Here is a 27,979-nt window from a genome sequence, read left to right as displayed (position 1 = left end):
TGGATTTAAGGCAACAAGACTGGGATGAGGATCCTAAAACAGTCCATCATGTATGTACACAGGATAGGTAAGACAGAGAAAGCATGATAGATATTCAGGAGCTTACCAGCAGTGCCTTCTCACATACTGGATGCACATTTTAATATCGTTGCTAACATTCTCTTTTATTAACTGAGTTGTTTCTGCACTCAACTACGGTGATGCAAGAGCTTTAAAAACGAAACAAAAAATAATAAATAAATAAACAAAAATTCCCATAAATTATCTGCTCAAACACATCACTCAGACTGATGAACAGAGGGGTGATTACTTCTAACAGCTCAATTTTTTTGCTACCATATTCTTCACGGCAACAAATACATACCAGCACGTCACACTCACCAAAACTGATGCAATCCGGCAGAGTATCCCACTGAACTGACCATTGCCCTCAGGTATTCGAAAATACCATGGACCATTCCACCCAACGGGCGTAACTCAGAAAAGTATTGCCTGTCAATGTTCATCTTATACAGTTTCTACTTGAGATGAAGGTGCCCCAGTATAATCAAGTACAAGAATTCGCTCTAAAAATTAACTTTGTGAAGGCCTGAGGGACATTTTATTCTAAAAAATTCAGGTATTACCGGCACCTGACTTTACACTCAGAGACCCAACCTTTATTCCACTACTAATGTAATGACATGCTGTCTACATATAGAAAAGTTGATGTCAAGATCCGAAGTGCAAACACAATTGCCATGGAAATGCGAGCAACAAGAACAGGGTCAGGGGTAGAGGTGATCACAGAAATTGGTTTGCGTGGGAAGTGAAAATACAAATCTGTCCAAAAAAATAATAATAATACCCCCTGCCCTGGAAAAATAAAGGAATGAGAAACAGTGAAATATACAAGCTTTCTACATCCATCATGTCTATACATACGATACTATGTACAAAGCAGGAATTTATACAACAGCAGACAATTCATGAACAATGACATCAAAACTCATGGCCTGTACAAAGTCCACATTAACACGACTAGGTTTTCATTATGATGAATGTCTGTAAGTCACTATTTATAATCTGTAATCTTCATTTACACATACATGCATTACCCAGAGCTTGGTGTACCTAAATGTAACCCTTCATAGCTCATACAAGTATAGTACAAGTTCATACGAGATCAAGCAAAGTTTTTGTGCATTGGGAATAACTAGCTACAGTAACTGCTCACTAAGACAGTTCTTCACATAACTTAATTGTTCATGCTTATACTACACTGGGTTAGAACACTTATTTACATATATTCAAGCACTACCATTCCTGGTTGTCATGGCATTTTAAATCTGGCATAATTGAAGCAACAATATTTAAAACTAAAATAACTACTGACCAAAGAGGTTCATGCCAAGATACCGGTGAGAGGTCAAATCTACAAACACTATCTACACTTGACAATAAATGGCTTAATCCAAAGCACACGGTAATACCTCTTTCAATAAATCATGCAGCCTGCTGTTTTATTAAGGGATTTCCATCGGTGAATCAACAAAAGACAACCTTGGTGGCCAATAAAATAATCCTTTTTACATGTAACCTGAACCATAAGGAATTCCTGGACCATCTCAGAAATATATATGTATATATAAATATAACAACTAGATCAGGCCATTAAAAACACTGGCACAGCCAATTTTCAGCAGGAATTTGTGTCCAAAAATATCGGGTAAAATAATATTGTCATCATTACTTGGACTAGGTGCTTGGAACAACGGCCAGTCAGATCACAGGACCTAATGCCCACATATTCTCATCACTAGATATCGATGCACTGCTATTCTGTCTTCATTCTCTTGACAATGGTAGGCTCACCAGCTCCTGATGCGGCAGATACTGGCAGAACTACAATGGTCTTGGCACCTTGCATGTTTGTAGCCCCAGAAGCCAGTACTGTGACTGTGGTGGTGTTGTTGGGCATACCACTGTTGGAGGCTTGTCTGGCTGCAGCATTAGCAGAGATGATTGATGTACCACCATGAGTGGTGGCAGCAGAGGGAGCAGTGCTGGGCACAGTGGTTACCCGTACCGTGGCAGGTAGGTTAGTCAGTCCTTGGGTAGTATTAACATTGCCCGTGAACAGACTGTGTGTGTTCGCCAGGGTGGAAGGGGCAGCCGTTGTGAGTTGGGTTAAAAGGGTAGCCCCTGGGGAAGAGGCCACTGTAGCAGAAGGTGCTGTGTTTGGCTTCAAGGCAGGCAGCTCAGCCTCTAATGAACTCATAGCTACAGCACTTCCTAAGTCAATGAACTGAAAAACAAATAGTACTGCACTCAATAAACAGAGATTTCCACAAGCATTTCCATGCAATATGACTCTCACACAATGATTAAGTGTTATTTTCTGGCTTTTCTCTGATGACTGCCTAGAACCTGGCTAAAATACAAAAATGAGTAACTTTCAGTGCAATTTAGGCATATTTTTAATTTAGTTTGAAGACAAACCTACATTGGTTGGACTGGCCAATTTCAGGGCTTCACAAAAAGTACAGTTTTACCAGTCAACACAGAATAATGCCTTCAGAATATCAGCGCTGCAAATAAATATATTCTTGTGGCAGTACAGTACTTCTCCAAATCTGAGCAGAGTACTGGCTTATATCTTAGGAGTTGTGTCTAATCAGAGACAACCCTTCAGTCTATTCTTTATCAGCATTGTCCTTATGATTTTGATCCTCATTGGTAAAACTGACGTGCCTACAGCGACCATAATCTGTCATACTGGTATTCAGTAGAGTGAGTCCCTTGGACCCACATGTGGCCATTTTGACTGAGTACTAGGAAATTTTAATGGGTTCTGACTAAAATGTTTGTTTTTCTTTTTTTTTTTTCTTCTTTTGACAAATCGTAGAGTTAAAGTTGTGTTACATGTTAATGATCATCTGAGTATAGTTTCAAACTATGGAGACGCAATCTTCTGCACCTGATAGATGCTCTAACAGTAAGAAAATGGTGACCTTTCAAGACCATGTCTAGAAAAAAAGCATTAATGTCCTGTTTCCTATTGCTACCGGTAGGATACTGAATAAATGTTCAGAATACTACTAGCTAGACCAAAACTATTTCAGGTCACTTGTTTCATACTGGATTTTTTTTTTATTTAATTATAATAGAAATTTTTTTTATCACAGCATTTAAAATACAGATGAGGATTTTGTTTTGGCAAAAAACTTAAACTTACATGGAACAAACCAGTACATGCCTGTTCACAAATCGATGGGCTCAAATTACTATTACACACTTCTTGCGAGTCACAATATTTCGTGAAAACAGTCTTGTATTTGTAAACATAAAGTTTACAAATAATGCACATAAAAAGCTTAGGGATAGTTAGTATGCAAGTTATCACATTTAGCAGTATTCAACAAGAGCATGATCTGTACAGGAATTTGTGAAGGTTTACGAAGATTTAGAATTTCCATGCCGGTCTTATTGTTTTAATATTTTCTAACACACTCCAGCTTGTCTTTGGTTGTTTGCTGCTGCTTTTGGGTACCAAAACTCCCTGGAAAATCTCAAAAGTTCAGCATCCTTATGCTTGACAATGGTCGCAACTCAAACCTCGCTAGTGATTTATAATCAATCCACGTTTCCCCGACACTGTACTAGTCAAACGCGAAGTATTGTGACTGTGCACAGTTTTACCCATATTCAACTCGCCAGTGAGTCTGCTCATCAACAAGAAATAACATGTATGTAAGCTATTTAAGGAACTCATGTATATCTTAATTTTTCGAGGCGTATTTGTTACTCCTATTTTTTCACTTATATGCATATTGGTAACATTTGGAGGTGTAAATTACGCCGATACGCTCCTTATCTGGAGCACTGAATATGTTTGGATGAACACCTTGCGAATATGCAAAAAGGTTGAAAAATTACATACATGCATACACCAAAAGCGTAACGGCAACAACACTGGATGTGTTTGAGTGATTAAAAGGCAAGCACCTAACGTCATGACCACATGAGCACTGTTATAATTTTGACCCAATCTTTTTTTGTTCATCTCTGTTGCAGCTTTGGAGGTGAGATTATTATTCCAACACTGTTTCTTACCTGCCTGACTTCGCCCATGACAGCTATGGGGGTTTCACCAGTAGCTGCAGCCACCTTGTGCTCCACCAGGTAAAACATGAACTCATCATACAGTAAGCGAATTAGGTGAAATGATCCAAATGATGCAGCACTACGAAGGGTTAAGTCTCGGATTACCATTGAGCTGTAAATGGCAAAAGGAGAACTATATAAAAGTCTACTCAAAACAGAAAATGAACAAAAAGCATTGCTAACCAAAACCTCTCTGCTCTGCAGCTCATCACACTTGAGTTTCCCAACCACACAAGGTTGGATGCATTATTGCCCAGCATACAGTTTTGGAGACACTGTGTTTAAAGCTAACAACTGACCAGAGAAAGGGGGTCAAAGAGTTGGTATGCTAACCACAATTTATCACTTGTCAGTGACCGACAAGCAATTTACCTTGACATGGAATCTAATACACAAAAGAGTACCAAACAAAAACTGTTATGATCTTATGATATACACGAAGGCCAATGGCTCCTCATTATCATGTTTTCTCTCCCGACCATCCTATTCACCTCTTCATCATGCATTTCTGAATTTACAATGCACTGTATGTTCATGAGCTAACTGGCCTATTGTGGTGAAGATACATTACAAGTAGATATCAATGGTTTAAGAAATCTCTCTGGAGAACTGGCAGTTGTGTCCCTATGTTGCATTACCTGTAGAAGGACCATTTGAGCAAGAACTGCCTAGCTGCCTTGGGGAAGTTGGGGCTGCCTTCATGTGGCTTCAGAACCTGGTTTACCACTCCTTCTAACCAGACTGCCCACTCCTCCAGAGTATTCTGCTGCTGTAGTGTCTTCTTAAAGTCCTGTTCTAACTGATGGACCACAGCATCCTCACACTGACACACCCACGAGGCTTGTTCCTGACAATCACATGAGCAAAACATCATTGACCCCTACAGGTAAGTACGGCACAGGTTAAATTGTAACAAGCACACTTTTCAGCTAATAATCTGACTATGCCCTTTACCGTTACAGTAATGCTGATTAGTTTACTTCATTCATACTAAAAGAAAAAATGAAACACCACAGTGGGGTAAGCACACATGCTAAAACTTGAAGTACAATCTGAAATATAGACTTTCGGAAACCATCTGTTACAAGTGTGTCAGTAAACACCATGTAAACAGGAAAGCATTACACCGTAACAACAGTTCAGGTACATGAATATCAACAAATCTTGTATATGGGTACTGTACATACACATCCACACATACACTTAATTGAACATGTGTCCCTAAAAGTTGCAAGTTGTTGCACAGCTCATTAGAAATAGAGTCTTATCAAATGGTGTGTGGTTACCTGGACATTAGCGAAGTCGACTCTGTTCAAATCTGTTAGCATCTGCGTGATTTGTGAGGTATTCTGTAGTACAGCGCGGGCAGCCTGGGCCAGGTGATTAAGGGAGGTGTAACGGCGCAATGTCTGCGCAAAGGCACTCACAGCTCCTATCTGACAACACAAAAACAACTGTAAGTTTACCACAACATACTTCCCACTGGGTATATGTTACAAGTTAAGCTGTGCTGGAATGGGAGAAACTCACACAGCTTGCCTATAAAGCACTCAAAGCAATGGAACGTTTCAATGACAAAATACTTCACAGTTTGAAATTCCTTCTATATTTGTAAATTGTAAGACACATCCAGAGAAGGAAGTTTTAAAAGAATGCTTAGCTCACCTTTGTCTTTACCATTTCATCCGTCACTCCTTGCATAGCACCTTTCAGCCAATTTTCTAAACTCTTAGCAAAATTACGAATCGCTTGTGTTAAGGAACCTGAAATAAATGACATTTTTTTAAACTATCTAATACAAAGCTATCAAGTAAAAAGTCTCACTACCTAAAAAAATCCTGGTTACCACTTAAATAATCACAAATCAAACAGTTCTTGCTGTTTTCAACAACACTGAATTTTAGAATCACAATTTTTTCTCTGGTATGATTATTACCTAATGCCACATTCATTACTGAAGAGAGATGCATGAAGTAAATGTCTTCAACAGAAAAACATTTGTGGAATAGTTCACATTTCAAGATTTATTTGACAATGAAAATTGGTGTGGCTTAATGTTTCCCTTAAAGGAGAAGAAAACTTAAAAACATGACACTATAGGCTGAAAAGAGCACACTTTTTTCTATCTTCTTGGTCCCTGCTGCATAATTTTGCCATTTTTCCTCGCCATACACATAAATCCTTAAAACGGCAATAAATCGCTGAATCCATCGCGTCCTCCATCTTTAGGGTTGTGTTGCCTCTCAGCCAATGAGATATGTTAAAACTGCCGGCTTGTTCGTGTAAACTCGGAACCTACGTCCAACATTCCTGTTTCCCGATCGTCAAGGGGAAAACGAACTGTACTGTTCGCTACCTTAAGGGAAGAAGAGTTCTACCAGAAATGTACAAAATGCACTTCACTGGTTTCCGACGGCAATTCTCCTCCTAACACAGAAGACTTCAGGACTAGTTCTGAGGCAAAATAGAGTCGCCCACAGCAGATTTTGGCGCTGACTTTATAATTTATCAACTTGAGGTACATATTAGAATTTTTTTTATAGCATGCACTTGCAAGGAAAAGCGTACTGTTTTCAATGGTATTTGATTGATATTTAAATTTTCTTCTCCTTCAAGGTCTGTTTCAGTCACTCTGTTGACCTAAAGTAAACTGATAATGCATGTGAACATACTTGGGATGGGTCGGAGGACATCTGGGATAAGAACTTTGACTAATGTCTGATAGAAGGCATAGTCTGCCTTTCTCACAAAGCTTTGTACAGACTCCAGTTTACAAATGGCATACAGCACTTCTTTGGGCAGTCGCTTTTCATATTCATTGTCAGCACTGTGTAAAACAAAATCAGACATTAATTAAACACTACTACTAATTTCAAAATTTTCAAAAAGTACACAAAAACACTGCATACAATGACCAAAACATTCATTATTTGGTGATCTGATTGGACAAATTTGGTTGTACCTCATACTACACGTAAAGAATCCACATTTAAAGACAAGCTTGGGATTAAAGAAAACCAAGCATAAGTTGAAGGAACCTGCATGTCGCACAAGTTGACAGGAATCTCTTGACAGACTGACAGGAAAATTAAGAAACCAGGTCAGGCACCGTTAAATAAAAATTCATCTAGCAAGTAGTAAATCCCGTAAGAAAATCCTTCTAAAATCCGCTAGACTGATATGGTGACCTTCACAACCTGACAGAGGTGATGGTCATCAGATTATGTATCCAGAGCTTACGTTAATTGATCGGATGGTTGATGACGCCAGAACCCTTGCCACAAGGCCTCAATCATTGTGAACTGTAAGTTTACAACCACGTCCAGTATAGACTGAAAATGAAAAAAACAAAAACAAAACATAAATGTGAACTGGTGAAATGCTAGTGCACCCATGACTTTGAAGGTTGTAATATTTCAGTTATTAACTTCAGGGCTAGTTCTTAGGCAAAATGGAGTCGCCCACAGCAGATTTTGGCGCTGACTTTATAATTTATCAACTTGAGGTACATGTGATCTCACATGTGATTTACAGAAGAGAAGCAATCTCTGACGAACACTTTTGTACATGCATTCTGGCAAGTTGACCACATAAAGTAAAAGAAAGTCAAAACATGAAGTAAGGTTCATCATACAGACAACTGAAAACTATGCATAAAAATACTTTCATTTATTGTTTTCACATTTTTTTGAGAGTGTTGAAAGGCATTCAAATATTTGAATACTATGGTGGGCTTTAACAGCCATATTGGCACTATGTAGGAACTCTGGACATCACATCGCCATTTTCTTCCTGATGTTCAGCAGAAAAAAGGAATTTTTGTGAACATTATCTTAGAAATCTCTCACTCATGGGTAAAAAGAGTTATTTTCAACATTCAGTTTGCGATTAGAGTTAAAAAAACATTCTATGACATCAGAGTTCCTAAACTCTGATAGTAATGTCCATAAAGCCCACAACCTTAGAATTCAAATGTTACAGTGGCTTTTAACATTCTCAAAAAAATCACAAAAATCTAAAAAAAATAAATGAAAGTATATTTGTGCAGTGTTTTAAGTGGTCTATTTGGTGATGCCTACTTCGATTTTTAGAGGTCTCAGCAGTTCATGGACGTCAAACTATTCCCTTCCTTATCAAAAATACTGAGTTTTTTTTTTCAAGGTCATTTGAGTTTTCTTCAGATCTAACTGCCCTCTAATGGAGACATACTGAGTTTTTTTTATATATCTAACTAACCTATAGAATTAGTAAGACAATGTAATGTTAATTTCTTTGTTTTTCAGATACTGATATTTCAAACTGAAAATATCCCATACATTTATTCTAACTGGTTGATCGTCTGTCGATCTCCTGAACCATGTAAGCATAAATTCTTGATCACCATGCAAACTCCAGGAGAACAATAATTTCACATGCTGGCAGTTGGTAACTATATTAATTTAAATTACAAGAAAATCTGTTTGACCTTTTGCCAGTTTAAACAAAAATGACCGACCACTGACATCAAGAATTGACATCAAGAATTGACATGAAAATGACGTAGACTACTATTTAATGTGACCTGTGATTGGATACATGAAAATTACTGGACCAATCAAAAGTGTTGTTTCATAACCCGAAATAAAAGCACATGTCCACACATCTGAGGGGTCTGTACCCATACATGCTTTGAAAAGCGACCTTGACAAAGGCAGAAACAGTTCATAAAAACCCTTTTACATATGGCCATTGAAGGATAAGTTTCTCATTCTAAGCACTGATGGCGGCGATTACAGAAGTAAACTGCAATGCAAAATATGTGGGGTGCATCTGTCCGCCATATATGGGCTGAAGCTGGTCACTGAATTGCACTTGACGTGATGCAGTCAACTATTTATAAGAGCAATGTAATACATAAACAAAGAATATCAAATGTAATTTAATGACTACTATTTTAATTAACACCATTTCCAAGTTAAAATCAATCAAACAATATTATTAAAAATAGTACACATATGTATATATGACAATTCTCCATACGAATTTTTCCTTCAAATGGGATAAAACCTGTTACTTTTAAAATGTAGAAAACATTCAGCTTGTGAAATGTTAGAGCCCTCTATCTGTACATGGATTGTGGATATATGTAACAGAGAGTAAAGCACAGCGTAGTATATTTCTCTGTGATCAGATGGTTATGTGAATATGAGGGTTTGTGTGTTCCCATACACCTTTCCAGAGGGTGATGTACCCCAGATTGAAAGAGAAGTAAGACCCAAGTTGCAGCTGATGTATGACTGGCAGCAGAGATGAATTTGGGCTGACTGTCAAATAGGCGGGAGAGCGTGGTGCGAACACGTGGTCAAAACACACTTTCAGAGAAAACTGATAAAAGAGGCCCTGCACTCCACATATTTCACAACAAGCGTCTGTTTCAGAATGGAGTTCTCCTGAAATACACTCAGATTTTCTCTAGCTTATATCATACCTTTGAGTTTTTTTAAACTCCGTATTCAGTGTTTTGTATCTCTTAACTACCGTTAAACAGCAGTTGAAGTTGACATCTATGAACCCCTGGGTCTTTTACTTCAAAGTCACCTAGCCACTAAGAACACTGCCAGTAGGAAACTCCTTGTCCTCCGCCAGGACACAATTTGCTGAAAACCAATACACAGATGCCACATCCTACCCTCCGCTGCAGTAAAATCTTTCCACTGTTAAAACCACTGGCCACCAAGGACATTAGATGGATGAGCCTGTGCATGACTGGACATGACAGAAACCAGATTCCAGTAAAAGTGACTAACCTCTGCATGCTCCCTGTACAACTTCTCAAACACCTTGATGTGTTCCTGTGAAATGTTGTCAGGTAAGGGTGACGAGTTCAGATCTACTTCTCCAAAGTTGGGTATTGCTCCTGAAGCATCACCCAGGTACTGCTGATGCTGCTGTTGTTGGGTTGTCACAGCGTCCTGAACACCTGATGGGTGACTTCCTCCATACCCATGATCTCCCTCTACTTTAGTTGATGGTTGCCTAAAACTGACAATAATCAGACAACCTTATTCTCAGCAATGGTTAAGAAATACATCTCACTGTAACTATCAAGCACTTGGCTGACCCTGATCTATAGAAGCAATAATGACTGAAAGTGAGTGAGTGAGTGCTTAGGGTTTAACATCAAACTTAACAATTTTTCAGTCATATGACAACGAATTAGTCCTCAAAGTGCATGTAGAGTGCTTCCTTATTGCAGGATGGATTTCCACAACTCTTTTATCTAGTGCTTACCGAAGGCAAGTAAGCTGACCTACCTGAGCCATTATACTGATACTGGTAAACTAGTCGTTGCACTACCCCTTAATGCTGCGCCCCAAGTGAAGAAGCTACAACTTCCTCTTTTAAAGTCTCTAGGTGTTACCTGACCCAGGTTCAACTCTGGATCTACCATCCACTAAGGGGGCGCTCTACCAACTAAGCTATCAGGGCCGATGGGACTCACACTGTATCACCTATTGGGAAAGTCGCACATTTTTAGGTTGCTTCATAGCTTAATATGAGCTTTATATTATGTTGTTTATTCATTTATTTATTTGATTGGTGTTTTACGCCGTACTCAAGAATATTTCACTTATACGATGGCGGCCCGCATTATGGTGGGTGGAAACCGAGCAGAGCCCGGGGGAAACCCACGAGCATCCGCAGGTTGCTGGCAGACCTTCCCACGTACGGACGGAGAGGAAGTCAGTATGAGCTAGTCTTGAACTCACAGCGACCGCATTGGTGAGAGGCTTCTGGGTCATTATGCTGCGCTAGCGCGCTAACCAGCTGAGCCACGGAGGCCCCCTTCATATTATGTTGTACACAAGTATATTTCAGTATAACCTGAAGTGTGTATGTGCCAAATGTTGATGTGTTTTCACTATAATAATTCTTATATTTCAGTGCATTAACTTCTCTCTTCACAAAATCAGAGAGTTTAGTATGTGACAGAAACGGGACCATCACTGATACCTGTAACATTAAGGATGATCTTTGTGCAGTTGAAAGTAGACATTCGGGAGTATATTAGGAGAGTTTCAAGCAAGACAGCAGCATAACTAGTTGAGGTAAGCCGGAGGACCATTTTCATCTCATACAGCATCTACTTAATGGTTAAAACTAGAAATCATTGATCAGTATACATTTTTGCTATTTGAAAACTGACACATCATGGAGAACATCACACACTAAGGAGACTGACTCTGCTATTTTGCCCAGAGGTGATTTACTTGTCACCAGCGACAGGTAATCAAGTTAATTTTTTGCCTGTTATGAACATTTCTAGCCATGCCCGCCGTCTTACTGTACTTGTACACCATCTTACTTGAAAATAAGTAAGAAGGGACATCACTCACCACTTTCCCTGATTGAGAGGTTGCTGTCTCATGGCCATGGTTTGATCATCTGTATACTGGTTAAGAGCAGATCCTGCCTTTATCCTAATACCATAGTAATGGTACTTTGAGTTCCCCCTGAAGAAAACATAACAGAAACATTGGATGACATGGAAAATGCACAGAATTTCACACAACGATCAACTAATCAATACAAACCTGTACTAGTGTTGGGCCCAACATATCGTGCTTCCCTGACAGGCGAACAATTAAATTAGAAGTAGTAAAAAAACATACTAACCTTGTCCCCAAGCGTCTTGTTCGTAGGCCAAGAAAAACAGATCTGATAAGTTTTCCAAAGGAAGCCGGGTTCATAGGATCGAGATTCTGTTCCTGACAGTGTCGCAGGTAATGATTGTACAGAGTGCTACGAGGAAGACTGACCCCCTCTGCTGTTTCATAATTGTCAATCAGCCACTGCACCTGTGTCAAATAAAAATGCAAAACAATTGCTACAGACTGGAGCTGATAGAAATGAACAGTTAAATGGTAATCATTAGTAAATGGCAAAGAATTAGATATTACCAAAAGTATGTTGTCTTATCACCGTTAGCATAGACATTAGCAGATGAACGCTGTTTCAGATGTATTTTAACTATCAGAAAGACTATTCAACATTACAAATGTTTCATGAATAATCATCACAAAAATGTGATTGGAAATTTACTAAGGCATGATTTCAATTTACCATTGGAAGTATGCAATCCACACTTCTATACAAATATGTGGAGCATGCAGACAACAGGTACAAAAAATAAGGTACGGACATACATGTACATATTAAGCCCAAGTATGCTTGCAGAGCATATATTCATGCCTATCAAAGTATACATGTATATGCTTGAAATTCATATGCTGACCCACTTCAAGACTGACATTTACATGCCTTTCCCAGCCCTGGCATGTCTGGTGCAAAGATAAGTTTCTCTGCTGTGTGTGAAGTCTATATTTTACCAGCAGACATGGCACTTAAATGCATGCAAACTGCTATGGTGTAACCAAAAGCTTTACATGTATAGAATTTTTACCTGCAACATGTTAAGAAGCCAGCTAAAACAAAGATGACCTGCTGTGGGCTGTATGTATGCACCACTCCTTTTTCACAACTATTGCTTGACATATTTTTCAAAGGTGGATTGCACTGTGGAAAGCTATGTTTTACTAGTATAATCAACCTGCAAATACAGACTATATTTAAATATACTGCTTGAACCAATGTATATACATCTCACGCACATGCTTTCAAAATGAATCCCCAATTCCATAATAGCATTTAACTACAGTTGTTCTCTGAATTCTCAAAATCCATCCCAGTTATAAGAAACTATTTACTAAAACAGGCTTGTAGCAAACTATGTCCCTTTTCAACACATTATGAAAACTGAGGTGTTCAACTTAGCCAGCTTTGCTTCATTTTGAGCTAGCTTCATTTGATTAGTGTTCTACAATAAATTGGTTTATAGGCTATACTGGTACCTATATTCCATGCATTATTAAAGATAAGCATGAACAGACAATGAAGACAAATCCAGATGACCTAAGCAAAGTAAGAAGCTGGGTGTCCCAAGAATAACCCAAGAAGTTAATGGTGATGAACATAAAATCATAACAGAGATCATTCAGTAAGTTATACAGGAATAAGCATTACATCTTTATAAAATGCAAAACTGTTGAACTTACTTAAAGATATTATACCAGAAAGCATGTCCTAAAATTTCATCACTCTGGTATTCATATGATCACATTAAAACTATCCAGACCTTGATTCATTCAAAAAGTGTGACTGCTGCCTTGCATGTTAATGTGCAGACTAGAAATTTAACCAATGCTACAGAGGACTGAAATCCGCCATATAAAATGAGCTTTACTCATCTGTGTGAACATGAGATGTGTGAGCGAGTACGTGCTTGGGATTTAACGTCATGCTTAACAATTTTTCAGTGATATGATGACGAAGGGATCATTAGAGTGCATGTAATGTGCCTCCTTGTTGCATCTGAAGCATAAAGGCGTTTCAAGCGTAGTCTATATTTATAGAAGTCCATCTTTAGATTTCACATCCATGTACTGCAAAGATCCAAAACCTTGGCTGTCTAACAAGGAATCATTAAGTCACCCACATCATAAATTTTAAAAACTTTATACATAATTCAATTTTTAATGCTATAGTCTCTTTTTTCGGAGATGGGTTACTTCATACTTTATGTACTGAAAATCACTCATGGGTTTAAATGCACCAAGTGGTGAATCTTGTATGCAAGGACATGCCATAAACTCAATTTGAAGGCTGTTGAATGTAATTTGAAGATATCTGTTTATTTTTTTTTATAACTTTCACAAATGAAAATCAAGAAAAGCACAATGATTTTCATAGGGTGATATCCAGTGACAGGAAATAACCAAAAATGGACAAAAGGTTACCAACTTCTGCTGAATTATGTTTATGCACTTCATATGTTCAAATCTTTGGCTTTGAGGAAGTAACTATTTTTTTTTCTTCATCAGACTTTTGTAGAAACCAAATTTCCACCCAAAACAATATATTGTGTATTCATTATACCCACAGTCAATTTGTGTGATACTGAGGAACTAGAGCTTTGTGAACATCAATAATGCTCAAAACTTGGATTTCAAAAAGCAGAGAAAAATGCGTTGTACTGTTTGGGTTTTTTTTTTAGACATGCAGCAGTACAACAGACATGGAGCAGCAGCCATACATGCAGTTAGCCACAGTTCCTAGCACGCACCCAAAACATCTAGTAATGGCAGACAAATATCTAGGAATAAAGAAGAACTGAAATGTAACGGGTTTCAGTTTGGTCATTTACCTCCCTGTTACTCAGAGTAGGTACACACTTTGCCAGCACGTCTGAGATACCTACTGTGGCCGGCGAGGCTCTGGTGGTGTGGCCAAGAGGCGTACCCTCGCCGTCCATTGTACCCTGCTGGACTAAGAATGTACCCCCCTGGTGGGTGATGATTTGTCCTGGCACCCCAATCTGGGTGACTGGTGTCCCTGCCTGTGGAAAAACAAAACATAAACATAAGACACTAAATAAATAACTAAGCCTCAAATAAGCAAAATACTTTGTTCACAGAGTAAAATTAAAACTCAATATGGGAGTATTAAATTTTGACCATCCTTTGAATAACTTTACCAGTGCTGTTAAGGTACATAACTAGTTTAAAGCAAAAAGTCTCCTCTAGCTTACCTGTGAACCAGCAGTTTGGTAGTACGTTCCAGACACAGGGGCATACATTGTTGTCTGACTATACTCAGGGTAGGTGGACTGCCTGAAATGTCACAAGCGTATCAGTTCAATATACAGAACACCTGCGAGATTATTCAATAATCAGGAGTTGAAAAATCAAACAAAATTCTTTCTTGATTACATTATTATCGATTTTGTTTCAGAAATGGCATCCACGATAAACCCACAGTACTTATAATCACTTTTTTGTCACAAACATGCAAAAATTCTTTAACAAATGAAGCTGCTACGTTCCTTAATACAAGAGCAGTTTATATGGTTTGAAGTTAGACAGGCTGTTGTAGTTCTTAATAGCTCCACAAAGCTTCCATAATGAAAGGTTACAGATAGCCACAATACAGTGAGTAACATGGCAAAACTAATTACAAACATGTAAATGTCTTGGTAATAAATATTTCATTGTTGGTACAGTTGGTATATTTAAACCCTAAAGCTCTACAGTTTTGTAACGTTTTCACCATATTAGCTCTAAAACTTTTCAAGCTACAAACTGTGACACTGATTTCTTTGGTGATACCCCTGCTATCTAAATGCCCAGTTTATGATTACATAGTACAGTTCTATCCTAACTGACAACCTGCCTCCGCTGGCTGACAACACTAACAACATTACATAACAAGTTTCCGATCCTAAGTTTAGGACTCCTTTAAAGGAGATTTGTCCATACATTTGTCCATTGGCTGAGGCGTAGATGGTGTGGTCATTGCTATCCAGGTATTGTACTTGTGGATAAACAGTCTGTCCATTCCCCTGTTGTATTGTCACTGTCTCTTGGCCTTGATCCTCATTCAGAGCTGATGCTGTAACATTATGACATTTCTTCAACCGAAGAAGGTTTTTTTTTTGTACATACATGTAAACGATGATACAATGATGATCCAAAAATCATTACATAACAAGATAGTGCTGAGCAAATTCTTCCATATCAAATCTGACAGTGACAATAAAGCAACTTATCTATTTGGATTGAATGATTCCAAGTCTTTCTCCTGAACAAGGTATGTATAATTCAAATGACATCACATGGCCATGATCTTGTAACAAAACTGAATAATAGTGACTGCGGTTTAAAGTTTACAAACAAACCCATCAGACAAAACCAACCAAACAGGTTAGCAAACATGAATATCCTCATTAGTCACAGGAGCCACATTATGATGCCTTGACATGCTTCAGCCTTCTAATCACACAGAACGGTCAGTTCTTTTCTTAGTTTCCTCAGGATATGCATAAATTTCAAACCAAAGCGCAACTCATACAAAACTAATTTCAGCCTTGGCATGAATGGTTTGTCACGGCTGTACGTAGATTCAATGTTACATGCTGATCCACAACCAGCAAAACTTACTTATCTGATACAGTGTTTTACACCGTAATTAAGAATATTTCAGTTATACAAGAGCAGCTAGCTTTATGGTGGAATAAAACTAAACACTGGAAAGTCAAAGCATTACCATAATGCATTGCCTACCACTAAATTCCTCTAACATCTAGAACTTCTGGTATACATAATACAATTTGAACTGAACCTGTTTACAGAAATCTCTGAATTGTAAGCCATTAAATTTGACAAAATATTCACAACAGTATAACAAATACAATAAAATGGAGAACAAAGGCAGTCAATGTACACATTTGGTGTCTTTTCAGTCAAATTTACACATATACAATATTCAATACGTAGCAGACTTATATGCAAGTACAGTGTAGCCTCCCTATAAGATACCTTGACATACAGCACAATCCTGACAACTGCATACAACATGGCCCACACATTGTAGTAAATTTTTTAATTGAAAGGGGCTTAAACTTGGAATGACAACAGCTAAAAAATTGCAGACACACAAGGATTTTTAAACTATATGAAATACACATTATGAGTTAAATTTACTATTCTTTGCATGTAAGGCCTCTTAATTAAAAACCTACTACTCATGACTCACTCGCATGTATTATTTCTGGACAAATAACCATGTATTGTTTAAATTATTCAACTATTTTCTTCTTTCTCAGTTAGCCCTGGCCATACCACTAGGAATTTAGTTGCCGTTGACCACGAATTTACAGTTCACCCTTACAGTACCCACATGGCATGGGTTAACTACTTAACAAATCCAAATCAGATTTTGAGTTACCTCCCTTGGAATCTCCTTGCACTTATCAAGTTTATGCCATAATGCAAACTGCTGATTAAGTGAATAGGCCAGATGTGTGCAGTCATGCTACCGGCACATCATATTGATGTTAACCTGGGAGCCAGTTTGATTTTGAATGCACATGTGTGTTACTGTTGTTGCATTCTTACTTTCCGGAGAGTTTGGCTTTGTCACCAATACAGAACATAAATTGCTGCGCTTGGCTATCACAGGCCTGTCTCAAAGGGATTAATTTGTACATTTTCAGTAAATGCCTATAACTTTTATCAGATAATTTAATGGGTATAAAGCGAGGTGTGATACTACAGGCAGTAAGATGTGGCTTTCCACCAAGCTGACATGTCTGAACGTTTGAGAGTAACTTCTTTCCTCTTTCCTTCATTGGTTTGGCATGACATGTTTTCTATTCAGTAGGTATAAGGCAGTCGTGAATTGTGTTGATAGTAGTGTGTACAGTCCACTTAGAATTTGAGGTACTGAAGTTCCAGGAGTTACATGTACTTCTAAAATAAGCAGGCCTGGATGAAGCTGATATCAAATGCCTATTACCTTTTTCTTTTTAAAAAAAAATAAACTGGATTCAAATACATTAGCTGCATTCATCTTGTGGAAAGATTAAACATGCATCAGGTTCAGTGGGTCAGCGCAGGCCCATGATTAAGCCATGTCAGGTTAGTTTTCTGGGAATGTGCAGGACACCCCAGAGAAGTTTAAAATTGTGTGATTACGGTAAACTGACTCCAATAACTCAAAAAGCCTTTGATTAACACATTTTGTATCAATAAAACTTAGTTTCATGTCAAAATCGTAACCTAACATAAACCATTTATACTGGATCACCACGTCATTTCATAATAGCGAGGATAGCCTTTAAGATGCCCCAGAAACTGTCCCTGAAGTGTGCTATAGCAAGGCTACACTGTACATGAGTTACACTGTCAATGAAGACAAAAATTTGGATTGTTTTTGTGCAGTGGCTGTGAAGGGAGTGAGATAACATTTCAAGTTCAAACAAGTGCTTTTAACAGATCAAGTGAATAGGGTTCTCTGACATTAGCAAAGGCAGGCAACTATTTAAACCATAAGAACAGCCAAGATCTCCATCTCAATGACCATATGTCACCTGAACAGGTCTACTCAAACAACCCACACAGCAAATGAAATGAGACAGAAAGGATAACTGTTCTGGATAGATGGAAATCTTTACCCGCCTTGTTCATCAGATGGGAAACCCTATTGTTAGGACAGGGAAAGTTAAACGCACGCAGGAGGCAAATAACACTGCAACCTTGAACTCATACAACGCCTTTGTCTTACTTAACAGACTGCCATCTTCTCCATACAGAAGATACTGGTCATGGGCATCCTGCTTACTTGTGACAATGTACGACTGCTGCTGGCCCCCTGTGTGAGCCTGAGCAGGCTGGATGATAGTGGTTGTCTGGCCCTGGCCCACAGTGGTAGCAGATTGACTGGCAGTGACTTTCTGTTGCTGCACCACCTGTGCCTGCTGAATGGGGCTGCCTGTCTGCTGGGCCTTGGCCACATTCTGAAATATACCATTTCAATTGACTATGTATTTACGTGGTTTAACCTTTAAGAATATATCATTTAACAACAAATGAAGCTTCAACTAAGTCTTATAGGTGGAAGAAATCAGAGCATTTGAAGTAAACCAGCAACCATTGGCACGTAACTGACAAATTTTCCTACACCGCAGGTAGAGATTGATGCCAAGAATAGTGGGGGTGGGAAAACACTGCAACTTTTTTGTCAGTCACAGCTGAAATAGGCATATAAACTTAATCAGGCTGCACAAAATGGGATAAAGCATGAAGTCTCTGGAAACAGCTCCAATGTCAAAGCCCTTCAACACTGGCCATGTATGGTGCACCATAGGCTTAGACAAGAAATATCTGGGCTTACCAAGACAACCTTCCTCTGAATAGTCTACAATGCTGGAAAATTCGTTTTTTTCCTTTAGGAGCCATTAGGCAAAAAACACCATTCACCAACTCAGTAAGAAAACAAATATATATATATATATATATATATATATATATATACATACATATACATATATATATATATATATATATATATATTATCAACTCGCCAAGTGGGTTTGGCGCATACATTATAAACTTCCAGTCCATTTGTTGAAGTCACTGTGTGAACTTTTGCCAGTGTTAGCCACACGTAAAACTGGATCTCAATTGGGTGAGCCAGAAACAGCAGTGTGTGATGCCTGGCTGAACTGTCTTCCCTATGAAGCACTGTTTTTACAACTAAATTAATATACACATGTAATCACAATAACACGTGCCATACAGCTCCTCTGAATCTTGAAGTGGCAGTTTAAATGTTCAAATCGCTAGGGAAGAGATATTTACATTCTACACCAAGTTCCAAAAGGGAGCAACTGAGGCAGTCCGAAATCTCACATCACCTTACATCACTTGGTTTGTACACGTACTAATACCACGACAAAGAAATTCATTCACTGAAAGGTTTAGCTCTTGCATATAAGATTAGGAGTGAAGTCACTCATTATCCCAAACCACTGGCCCGTACCTGGGCCTCAAACACAGCTTATTTTGGACGGCCAGTTGTAAAATCCTGGCTAAAGCCCGGTGGTGCACCATTTTTCTCGACCTCCTATCAGCAGAGGATACAAGATCTTCCAATCAGACTGCTCTTAGAGACTCGGTAAGAATGGTACAGGTGTATGTTGTTCAGTTAAAGCATTCTGATACTTGGATAAGAAGTTAATTGCACCTGAGTCAACTAAGCCCATGTAGAACACTATTCAGTCTGCATGTGATAATGTGTATTGTCTTACCAAATGCTGAACAACAGTCAAACATGTAGCAAATTTGAACATAAAATTTATATTAAAAAAAGCCAGCCTCTAATATCAGGCAAACCCAACGTAGTGTAACATACAGCAGAAATCCCATAAAGAATGTGAATAAGACAAAATCAGGTACATATGGACATACAAAACCACAACTGATAATAACTATGGTACTTACCTGAACCTGCTGGGCTGTCACTGAGGTAGGGTTCATAGCCTGAATGTCCGACAAGAAAGTCTGTGTCGCCATCGGCTAGCTACAACAAAGTTAACACATACAAGTTAGCGTACTAAATAATATATGTGCATGTACCTGTCAACTTGTATTTTCAATTATGTATGCAACAAATTTAAATTGATAATTAAATGCTAAACTGTAAAGTATAACACCAAATAATGACAACTACCTCATTATGAGATACCAAAGAAATACCAACTCCCAATTCAATGTACAATCAGAGATTGTGAAATGGTACAGGTAATCAAATGTACGTTTGTATGTAGGTGGAATACCATGGTGTCTCAACAAAAAAAAACCCATTTTAAATTGCAACAGCTGTTTGGTAATCATGACATCAACTTCTCACCCTATGACATGTAGATAGAAGGCAAACACATTTGACTTAATGAGGAGACGGCATATTTTTTAACATACCACGTATGTTGGCGCTAGTAATAAGCAAACCCTTCAGCCACTGTAAGGTCTCTCTGCCTTCATTGTGATATCATAACGATGAGCTTGGGAAATGAATGTTTGACGTCCATAAATGCACTGTCGGACGTTTGACGTGTCCCCACTGATTTCAATTATAATGCAAAAAACTCCTGGCCCCCATGACCGGTGAAAACAAAATTACTTATACAACAATAAAGCAGGCAATTTGTGAACTTTTTTCACTTTTTCCTTGGATCCGATTTCCAAGGAGTTTTTACATTTTTCAGTGAACATAGTACACCCAGCGCTAAAAGATTACTGATAAACTTAACTTTCATTTTGATTTAGTCTATCTAGCACCTGGGACTAACAAAGCAGCCTACTGTTCATAATATAATACATAACTCCAGCTATGACTTCTTATTACCCCTCTAAAGTGGTTTGTGTTGCTTTTGATTCACTACTGTCTGCCACAAAGGTACCTAATATTTATTGGCAGTTGCTCAACTCTATTTGTACACATGCATGTGACTGTATGTTGAGGTTGATTTCTTGATGATCTGTGACTTAAATACTGATCAAATTTCTCTATCGTTGACTGTTCCTTCCCATTTTGTAACTTTTCTATTAGATCATGTATGCTGGTATAAAATAACACTTTACATGTTGACATGTTTGTCGTCCTTTGCTCTCATGGTTTACACTCAGTTGTCGCCATTTACTGCACATGCTGTAAGGGGCAGGCTTAGTCATGCATATGAGGCAGGACTGCTTGCGAGAAAAAACTGGGTCATTATGTTACTTCCAGAAAAGAAGATTTGATTGTATTTTTTGCTGAAAACAGCCCAACATTGAAATTAACATAGACCTCCAGCAATGAGCCTTCTAAACTGAAGATAGGTAGTTTTATGTCCCCTTACTCCATTCCGATCATTTAAAACATCGAAAACGGAAGTGAACGGCAGAATTTGGACATCAAACATCAGAAAGTCTACTCTGCTACAAACGAGCCACTGTTGACCTGGCGACGTGACAGCAGTACATGCACTGTTGATATGTGTACATCCTTCTCTGTGTACTACACATACAGCATGAAGTAATTGCTATACTTTAACAGATAATTTCGAAATTATTCTAAGCACAAGTCGGGCTTGTGGCTTGTAACAACACAGGATACTGTAAAGTTACATACATGGCATAAAAATGTCCTAGACTTACAAACAGGGATCATACAGAAATGGGGTTTCAAAATTCCACAATATTCCATGATTTTCCAGTCCATTATTACAAAAATTCCAGTATGCTCCATGATTTTCCAGTCCATTATTGCTAAAATTCCATAATTGTTCAATGGATAAATTCAAACTGTCAAATAGGTGTTTGGTGGGAATGTAAGTGCAAGTCAGTGCCACAAGCAAGTTTGGATGGTTGTGTATGCTAAATTTATGCTTTCAACATTATTTCAGTCATATCACATTATCTTATCAGTGTTAAATTTTATACTCAATAAATCATATGCCCATGGTTCTTGTCTGTTCGACAAAAGTGGCAGTATATAAATAGTTATGCTAAACATGACACAATATAATAATATAGACTTTGTCCTGTTTTTACTGAAAGTAAGACCCAAGCAAGTAACATTAATACATACCAACAATGTTAAATAAAGCCCTCAGTATGGCTTACATCTGCTACATCAGTGCAAATAAGGAAAATATATTTATTTATTTGATTCTTGTTTGGCGTCATGCTGATGAAGTTTTCACTTAATGTATGCTGCTGGTAGCAAGACTTAAGAAAGTGGAACAAACCGGAAAGCCAGAAGTAAATCATTTGTCAAATTACAGAGACAAACTTCCCACATGTAACATTCAGATTAATGTATGCCCATTTGGGGGGAGGGGAAGGCGGGGATGGGGTGAGACAAGTAATCCTAATGAACAATATACTGTGCAAGTGGCCACACAAGCATCGTTAATTGTTTAGCCTTGCTGTCACTAAGGACAAACGAAAAAAAAATCAGATGATGATAATAATAATGACAATAAACCATGATATGTAAACACTTGTTTAATACTCTTATCACTGAAGTTGAACAGAAGAGAATCCATGGTGAACCATCCCTGGTACAAACAGGAAAGAAGAAAAAATAAGTTACATGCATTTATATACGTATAAGATCTCTAGAATTCAGAGGAACTATCTAGCGGTGACAATGTCGCCTTCCCACAACCAAATATGAACATCCATATCTTTGTTTTGTGTCTTCATATTTTCGCTTTTAAACAAAACCACTTTCATGAACTTTTATGTGGTGTATGTGATACAGACATGATTGTGGTGAACCAAGAAAATAGCTGAAATTTACTATCATAGCCCAAAAAGGCTGGGGTCCAGGGGCCGCCTAGGCCCCGAAAGCTAGAAAAATCTGCGTGGCTGAAAATGGATTCTGGGACGTTTCTGGCTATTAAAATCAAACTAAAATCCTGTAAAATATGAAGAAAACCAACACTGTTTTCTGACTTACAGATTTTCCCATCTGCTTTGACCCCACAGAACTCTAATCTTCTGGACAGAGAGAAGAATGCATTTTTGTACCAAAGCCAAAATTTAATACATGTAACAGATTTTTTCTGGTTCAGACATTGTTAGTAGTGTACAGGTCATTTTCAGCATTTTCAGTCAAATGTTTAGATTGGCATGTTATGGCACAGAATACAACTGTCCAGTTTTTCAATCAATGGCACCATGGTGTTCCACTCTGGCTTTCTTGGCTGCCTTTTGACACAACTCCTTGGCTTTCCTTTTCGTCAAAGTGCTCTGTGCCCTAATGTCCAGCTGTTTCTGTTTTTCTGTGGCAACTGATTTCTTTTCAAGAATGGCCTTATACTGGCTGAATGATCGCTTGACATTCCTCACAAGAGTGTGATCAACCTTATCATGGCGATGGTCCCTCTTCTTGAAATACTCCACAGCAGATTTACCAGATGCTTTCAAACCATATTTTATGTTTTGTATGGCTTGGTAGGTTTCAATGTTGAGTCTCCCAGATTTGGCATCAATGACGCCATTCATTACATTGAAGGAAGATTCAACCTGGGGTCCATGGAAACAGGACAGAACAGCCTTAGCCATCTTGGACAGGCACAGATATTTCAGACATTTCTCTTCTTTCCCCCCACCACTCATCAATACGAGACCCTTCTGGGAAATCAGAATGTTGATCTGTCTGGTATTTTCTGATATTTAACTCATAAAGTTCCTCTTCTGTCTCTGTCAGGACATTAGGCGTTTCAATGCTTTACTTCCCATGAACATCTGCTTCGGTTTCATAATAGCTTGCTTCAGATCCAGCTTCTTCAATTGAGCTCCGGTTGATGCTGTGTTGATGACTTCTGCTTTGACATAACATCCTAGGAAGTCCTTAAACAGCTTTAACTGTTAAATTACGTGATCATCTCTGCACAGGTGGAACTGGTAAAGAATAACGGTCCGTGGGCCCTCTACGTCACTCCATTCATTCAAGTCCGCCTCTATTGTCCGACTACAATAGGCTTACTGGAGGACCCCTAAACCTTACTCCACCCTGAATGTTGATAAGGGAACAGAACTTACCAGATAGACTGTAGTTAGACGACCGTAATTTCAGGTTATCTCTGTGAATTTTCTGGCCGATGTGCTGTGCTAGCGCCTTCCATCCGCGACCCCCATAATGCACATCTTTGTGGCACAACTCGCAGAAAGCCAAACCGGCGGATTTTATCTTCCTCATGAATTTTCCCACGTATTCCCCTTCAACCTTCCGTTCAAGCCAATCCCACCTCCAGATGTTTTTCAACCCCTTGTCCACTGTACGCGCATCAAAATCTTTATCTGATCGATCCACGATACTCCGAGACGTTGCCGCCATTTTTGACCGGGCTGGCTCTGCTTCTGCCTTCGAATAATGATATCTTGTTCCCGATTGGTTGAAACAGTTCGGCTTAATGAAACACACGATCTGACTGGACAATAGACTCCATTCAGATAACATTATAACCTCCGGCAATGCCAGATTTCGGTAGCCATGCATCGGCAAATTGACAGAATCTTCAACTTTATTTTGAGGAAATAAATCGGAACTTTACAAAATGTTACTACACAGAAAAAAAAACGGAAAACAGGTAAATTAATGGAAACTGAAACAAAGAAAAAGCGGAAAAAAATCATGTCTGGTGATACATGTTTCTTTGCATGTTGTGCATCACCCAATGTAGTCATGTATGCAGACTTTCTCTCCCCACACTGGAATTATGAGGCAATGAAACCACCTGTGAATATACATCTGAACAGCTTTCCTAAAAACAGAAAAATGAAGTCAATAAATTAATACTAAATATTAAAAACATATGGTGATATACGTATAAAGCACACTTCATATTTAGAATTTTCAGAAAAATAGTGACCAGTTTATGTTTATCATATTAACTATTAAACGTAAGAAAAAAATTTTATATTTAAAAAAAAAAAAAAGAGTAAACCTTTTACTAGTGTAATGATCATGTTGGCCTAACTAAAAAATTATAAGAAATCTGTCAAGTTATTGATACCTGAACAATGATAACAAAAATGACCTAACAGAACACAGGCCACGAGTAAGTACCTGTATCAGCCGAAGAGTTGTTGGGTCAGTGGGACTGGAATGACTTCAGGCACCACCGAATCTCCATCATTTTGTTTCGTTGCTAGATGCATACTGGCCAAGATGATGTCTGTGCAAGGCATTGACAGTAACAGGTAGTGTGGTACTACAAGCTCATTTTTCTTTTCTATCCTTTCTGAAAGCTGAGTCAATGTCCTGAGTTTCTCCGAGTTGGAATGACTTCGTGGTTTGATGCTGATCAATTGCCAGATACAAACCACATGGCGTGGAAATATAGTGTGGAGTTATCCCCCTCAGGTTACTTTAGGAAACCCTATCCACACCAAACCTATGCCATTACATGCAAGAGTTGTACATTGGCTTTTCCGAAACCACTTCATTAAAAACATGGAACAAACTTCGTGTACAAGTACGTTCAAATTTTATATTTTATAACAGCAAACATCAAGGAATTTAGAGCCATATAACTTTTGAAAATTGATACAGCAGACCTGACATCAAATTCCCTGATATTCCAGGAGAAGACTGCTAATCTTAAATTCCCTGATATTCCAGTGTCTGAAACAGTAGTTTCGTTTTCTTGATATTCCAGACTTTCCCTGATCTGTGCAAACTCTGTACAAAACATGGACCAGATCTCGTCAACAACGCCTTTTGATTTCAAGGGAATCGATCGTAGTTGCATGAGACTGCTAATTCAGCCATAACTACTAAAAGAAAAGGATGAGCCTTATAGCATCCCAAAAAAAACAGAAAACACGTCCAGATTTTATCTCACTGAATTCAGAAGTTGTTAAGCTACTTGGTTGTTACACCACAAGCCATACAGAGTTGGTCAAACCTCTTTTTTTTGTTTTTTTTTCAAATGGAAATAGTTAACATAATAGTTTTTTAAATGCAGTATACAGATTAACATAGCATAAATATTGTGTTTGGGAACATTTATTGTGAAAATAAAGTTGTTGAAGTTCTCCTTACAATACAAAAAATGGTTCTTCATTGTAAAAAAGTCGTTCGTTTGGACTTGTCAGTCTTGCCTGACCACTTGACCCATAAAACATGTAACATGTAAATACTTCATATGTCTGACTTAGTCTTAACTTACGCCATTATTCCCAACCCTAGATCACACTATGTCTGTGGCATTTCCAAGTCTCAAAACAAAAAATTAAGCGTAAAAATTTTGTCTGTTTTATTACAGTAAACTTTTTTTAAGTTAAAGCTGTTAAATGTGACTTTAGTCTAAGACAACTTTGTGATTTTGAGGCCTGGTGTTTGCCTTTCAATTGCTAAAAAGGTACATATACAGGTTCAAATCTGGCCTCGAACAGGAAATTTTTGGACCCCCCCCCCCCCCCCCCCCCCCCCCCAACAAGTACTCATTGTCTTAGGTGCCTTGGTGGCAAGAAGTAATCAGCAAAGTTTGTGTGATTGTGTGTGCAGTCCAACATTTGTTGAAGACCACTTGTCTTCCATCAACATGTTATGAATATCTGTACGTCAAATGTGCGTAAACGTTTGTCAGTACCTTACCCAAGGTCTGTGGAATTCCGGAACTCCAGTTTCCTTAGCCCCCCCAAAAATGACTGCCACTGTATAAGTGAAATCGTCATTAAAAAACCATCAAATAAAGAAATGAAAATGAAATGATAATAAATAAAATGAAGTTACAGTGTACCATACTACACGTATAATGTAATGTCTGATATGATGTAGGCCTACATATCACTATAAACGGAAATGCAATGAGAAGTCTGTCAAGTCATCGGTTCTTATTAATTAAGGAACCAATGGGCCCAAACCTAACACATCAAATCTTGGGACATTAGACAATGCACTCCACAGAGTGTCACAAATGGCTTGTGCTGTCCATTTTGTACAAGACTGTACATGTCTATCTTAATTTCACTACCATTCAACCTTGCTCAGTGTGATTTAGTTGATGTACCATGTTCCCATATATGCAGATCTACATATATTTATAGCAAATCCCCTCATTTTGAAAAGTTCATCAGAAATAATTAAGCCAGCAGGTCATCAATGGAGATCACCAAATTATATCTGTCATTTGACTACTCGACATATTTCGTTAATAAGCACATACATGTAAATCATTTTAAATTACCTAGAACAACACAACAACCATTTGACCCATTTCAAATATTTCGAAGGAGAAAAATAAACCAATTATAGCAGAGTGCTGACTAATTATTAATGAAAGTAGTAAACCTCATGTACACAGCCGCAATTATGGAGAGAAAGGAAGACTTGAACCACAATGTGATTAATTTCAACAAAACTGAGCAGAACGCTGTTAAAATCCTTCGCCATTTTTTGAGAAGACAGTGTGTGCTTGGTTGTGTATGGTTTTCAGCTTCAAATCAGTCATGGACGGTCAAACCAAGGAAGAACGACCGGTAGAGGCCGTGTAATAACACTACACAGTGAGTAACCCTACTGGTAAAATGGAAAGGAAAAATCACCTTAGTCTTGTTGGCGGGTAACAGTCGTCACAGCTACCGTGGCTATGGCGTTTATTCCTACGGCAACTGTTGCCAGACTCAGCGCGTCAGCAAATCAACGATCAATCCGCATAACCGCCGAACTATCTTTCAGTCCAAAACAGAGATATTAGACGTTGCTTGCGCAATTTAGCACTATAAATTATTCAGATGTTGTCATATGTATTGCATTTTGTGCTTACTATGATCTGTGCATTTCATGAATGACAAAACACGAAAGATGCATTAGGGTTTATTTCCCACGCGGAGTGACATGTGGTTTTACGCCAGACCGCCTCACATGATCATAAAGCACACGAAGTCCCTGGATTCAA

General features: G+C 38.3%; 1 protein-coding gene across 7 annotated transcripts; it reads right to left on the bottom strand.

The window, feature by feature from the left end:
• Positions 1-253: 253 nt before the first annotated feature.
• On the bottom strand, positions 254-27,700 carry LOC135470366 (transcription factor RFX3-like). 7 transcript variants are annotated; one of them, XM_064749258.1, is made up of 16 exons: positions 27,627-27,700; positions 20,025-20,103; positions 18,307-18,538; positions 15,501-15,633; positions 14,774-14,855; positions 14,390-14,581; positions 11,803-11,984; positions 11,523-11,639; positions 9,933-10,167; positions 7,387-7,478; positions 6,819-6,973; positions 5,812-5,909; positions 5,433-5,582; positions 4,785-4,993; positions 4,096-4,258; positions 254-2,287 (listed from the first exon to the last, which is right to left on the bottom strand). In XM_064749258.1, exons 2-16 carry the CDS (start codon positions 20,094-20,096, stop codon positions 1,817-1,819), a joined length of 2,583 nt encoding a protein of 860 aa, XP_064605328.1. In that variant the 5' UTR covers positions 20,097-20,103; positions 27,627-27,700; the 3' UTR covers positions 254-1,816. The 7 variants fall into 7 exon arrangements, with proteins under 7 accessions (XP_064605328.1, XP_064605330.1, XP_064605331.1 ...); XM_064749260.1 differs by having other exon boundaries at positions 9,933-10,161; XM_064749261.1 differs by having other exon boundaries at positions 14,444-14,581.
• Positions 27,701-27,979: the final 279 nt, after the last annotated feature.

The sequence above is a fragment of the Liolophura sinensis genome, chromosome 7, assembly GCF_032854445.1.
Source record: "Liolophura sinensis isolate JHLJ2023 chromosome 7, CUHK_Ljap_v2, whole genome shotgun sequence".
Classification (NCBI taxonomy): Eukaryota; Metazoa; Mollusca; class Polyplacophora; order Chitonida; family Chitonidae; genus Liolophura; species Liolophura sinensis.
The sequence above is the reverse complement of the archived record's forward strand: the minus strand, read 5'-3'. Positions and strand labels throughout refer to the sequence as shown.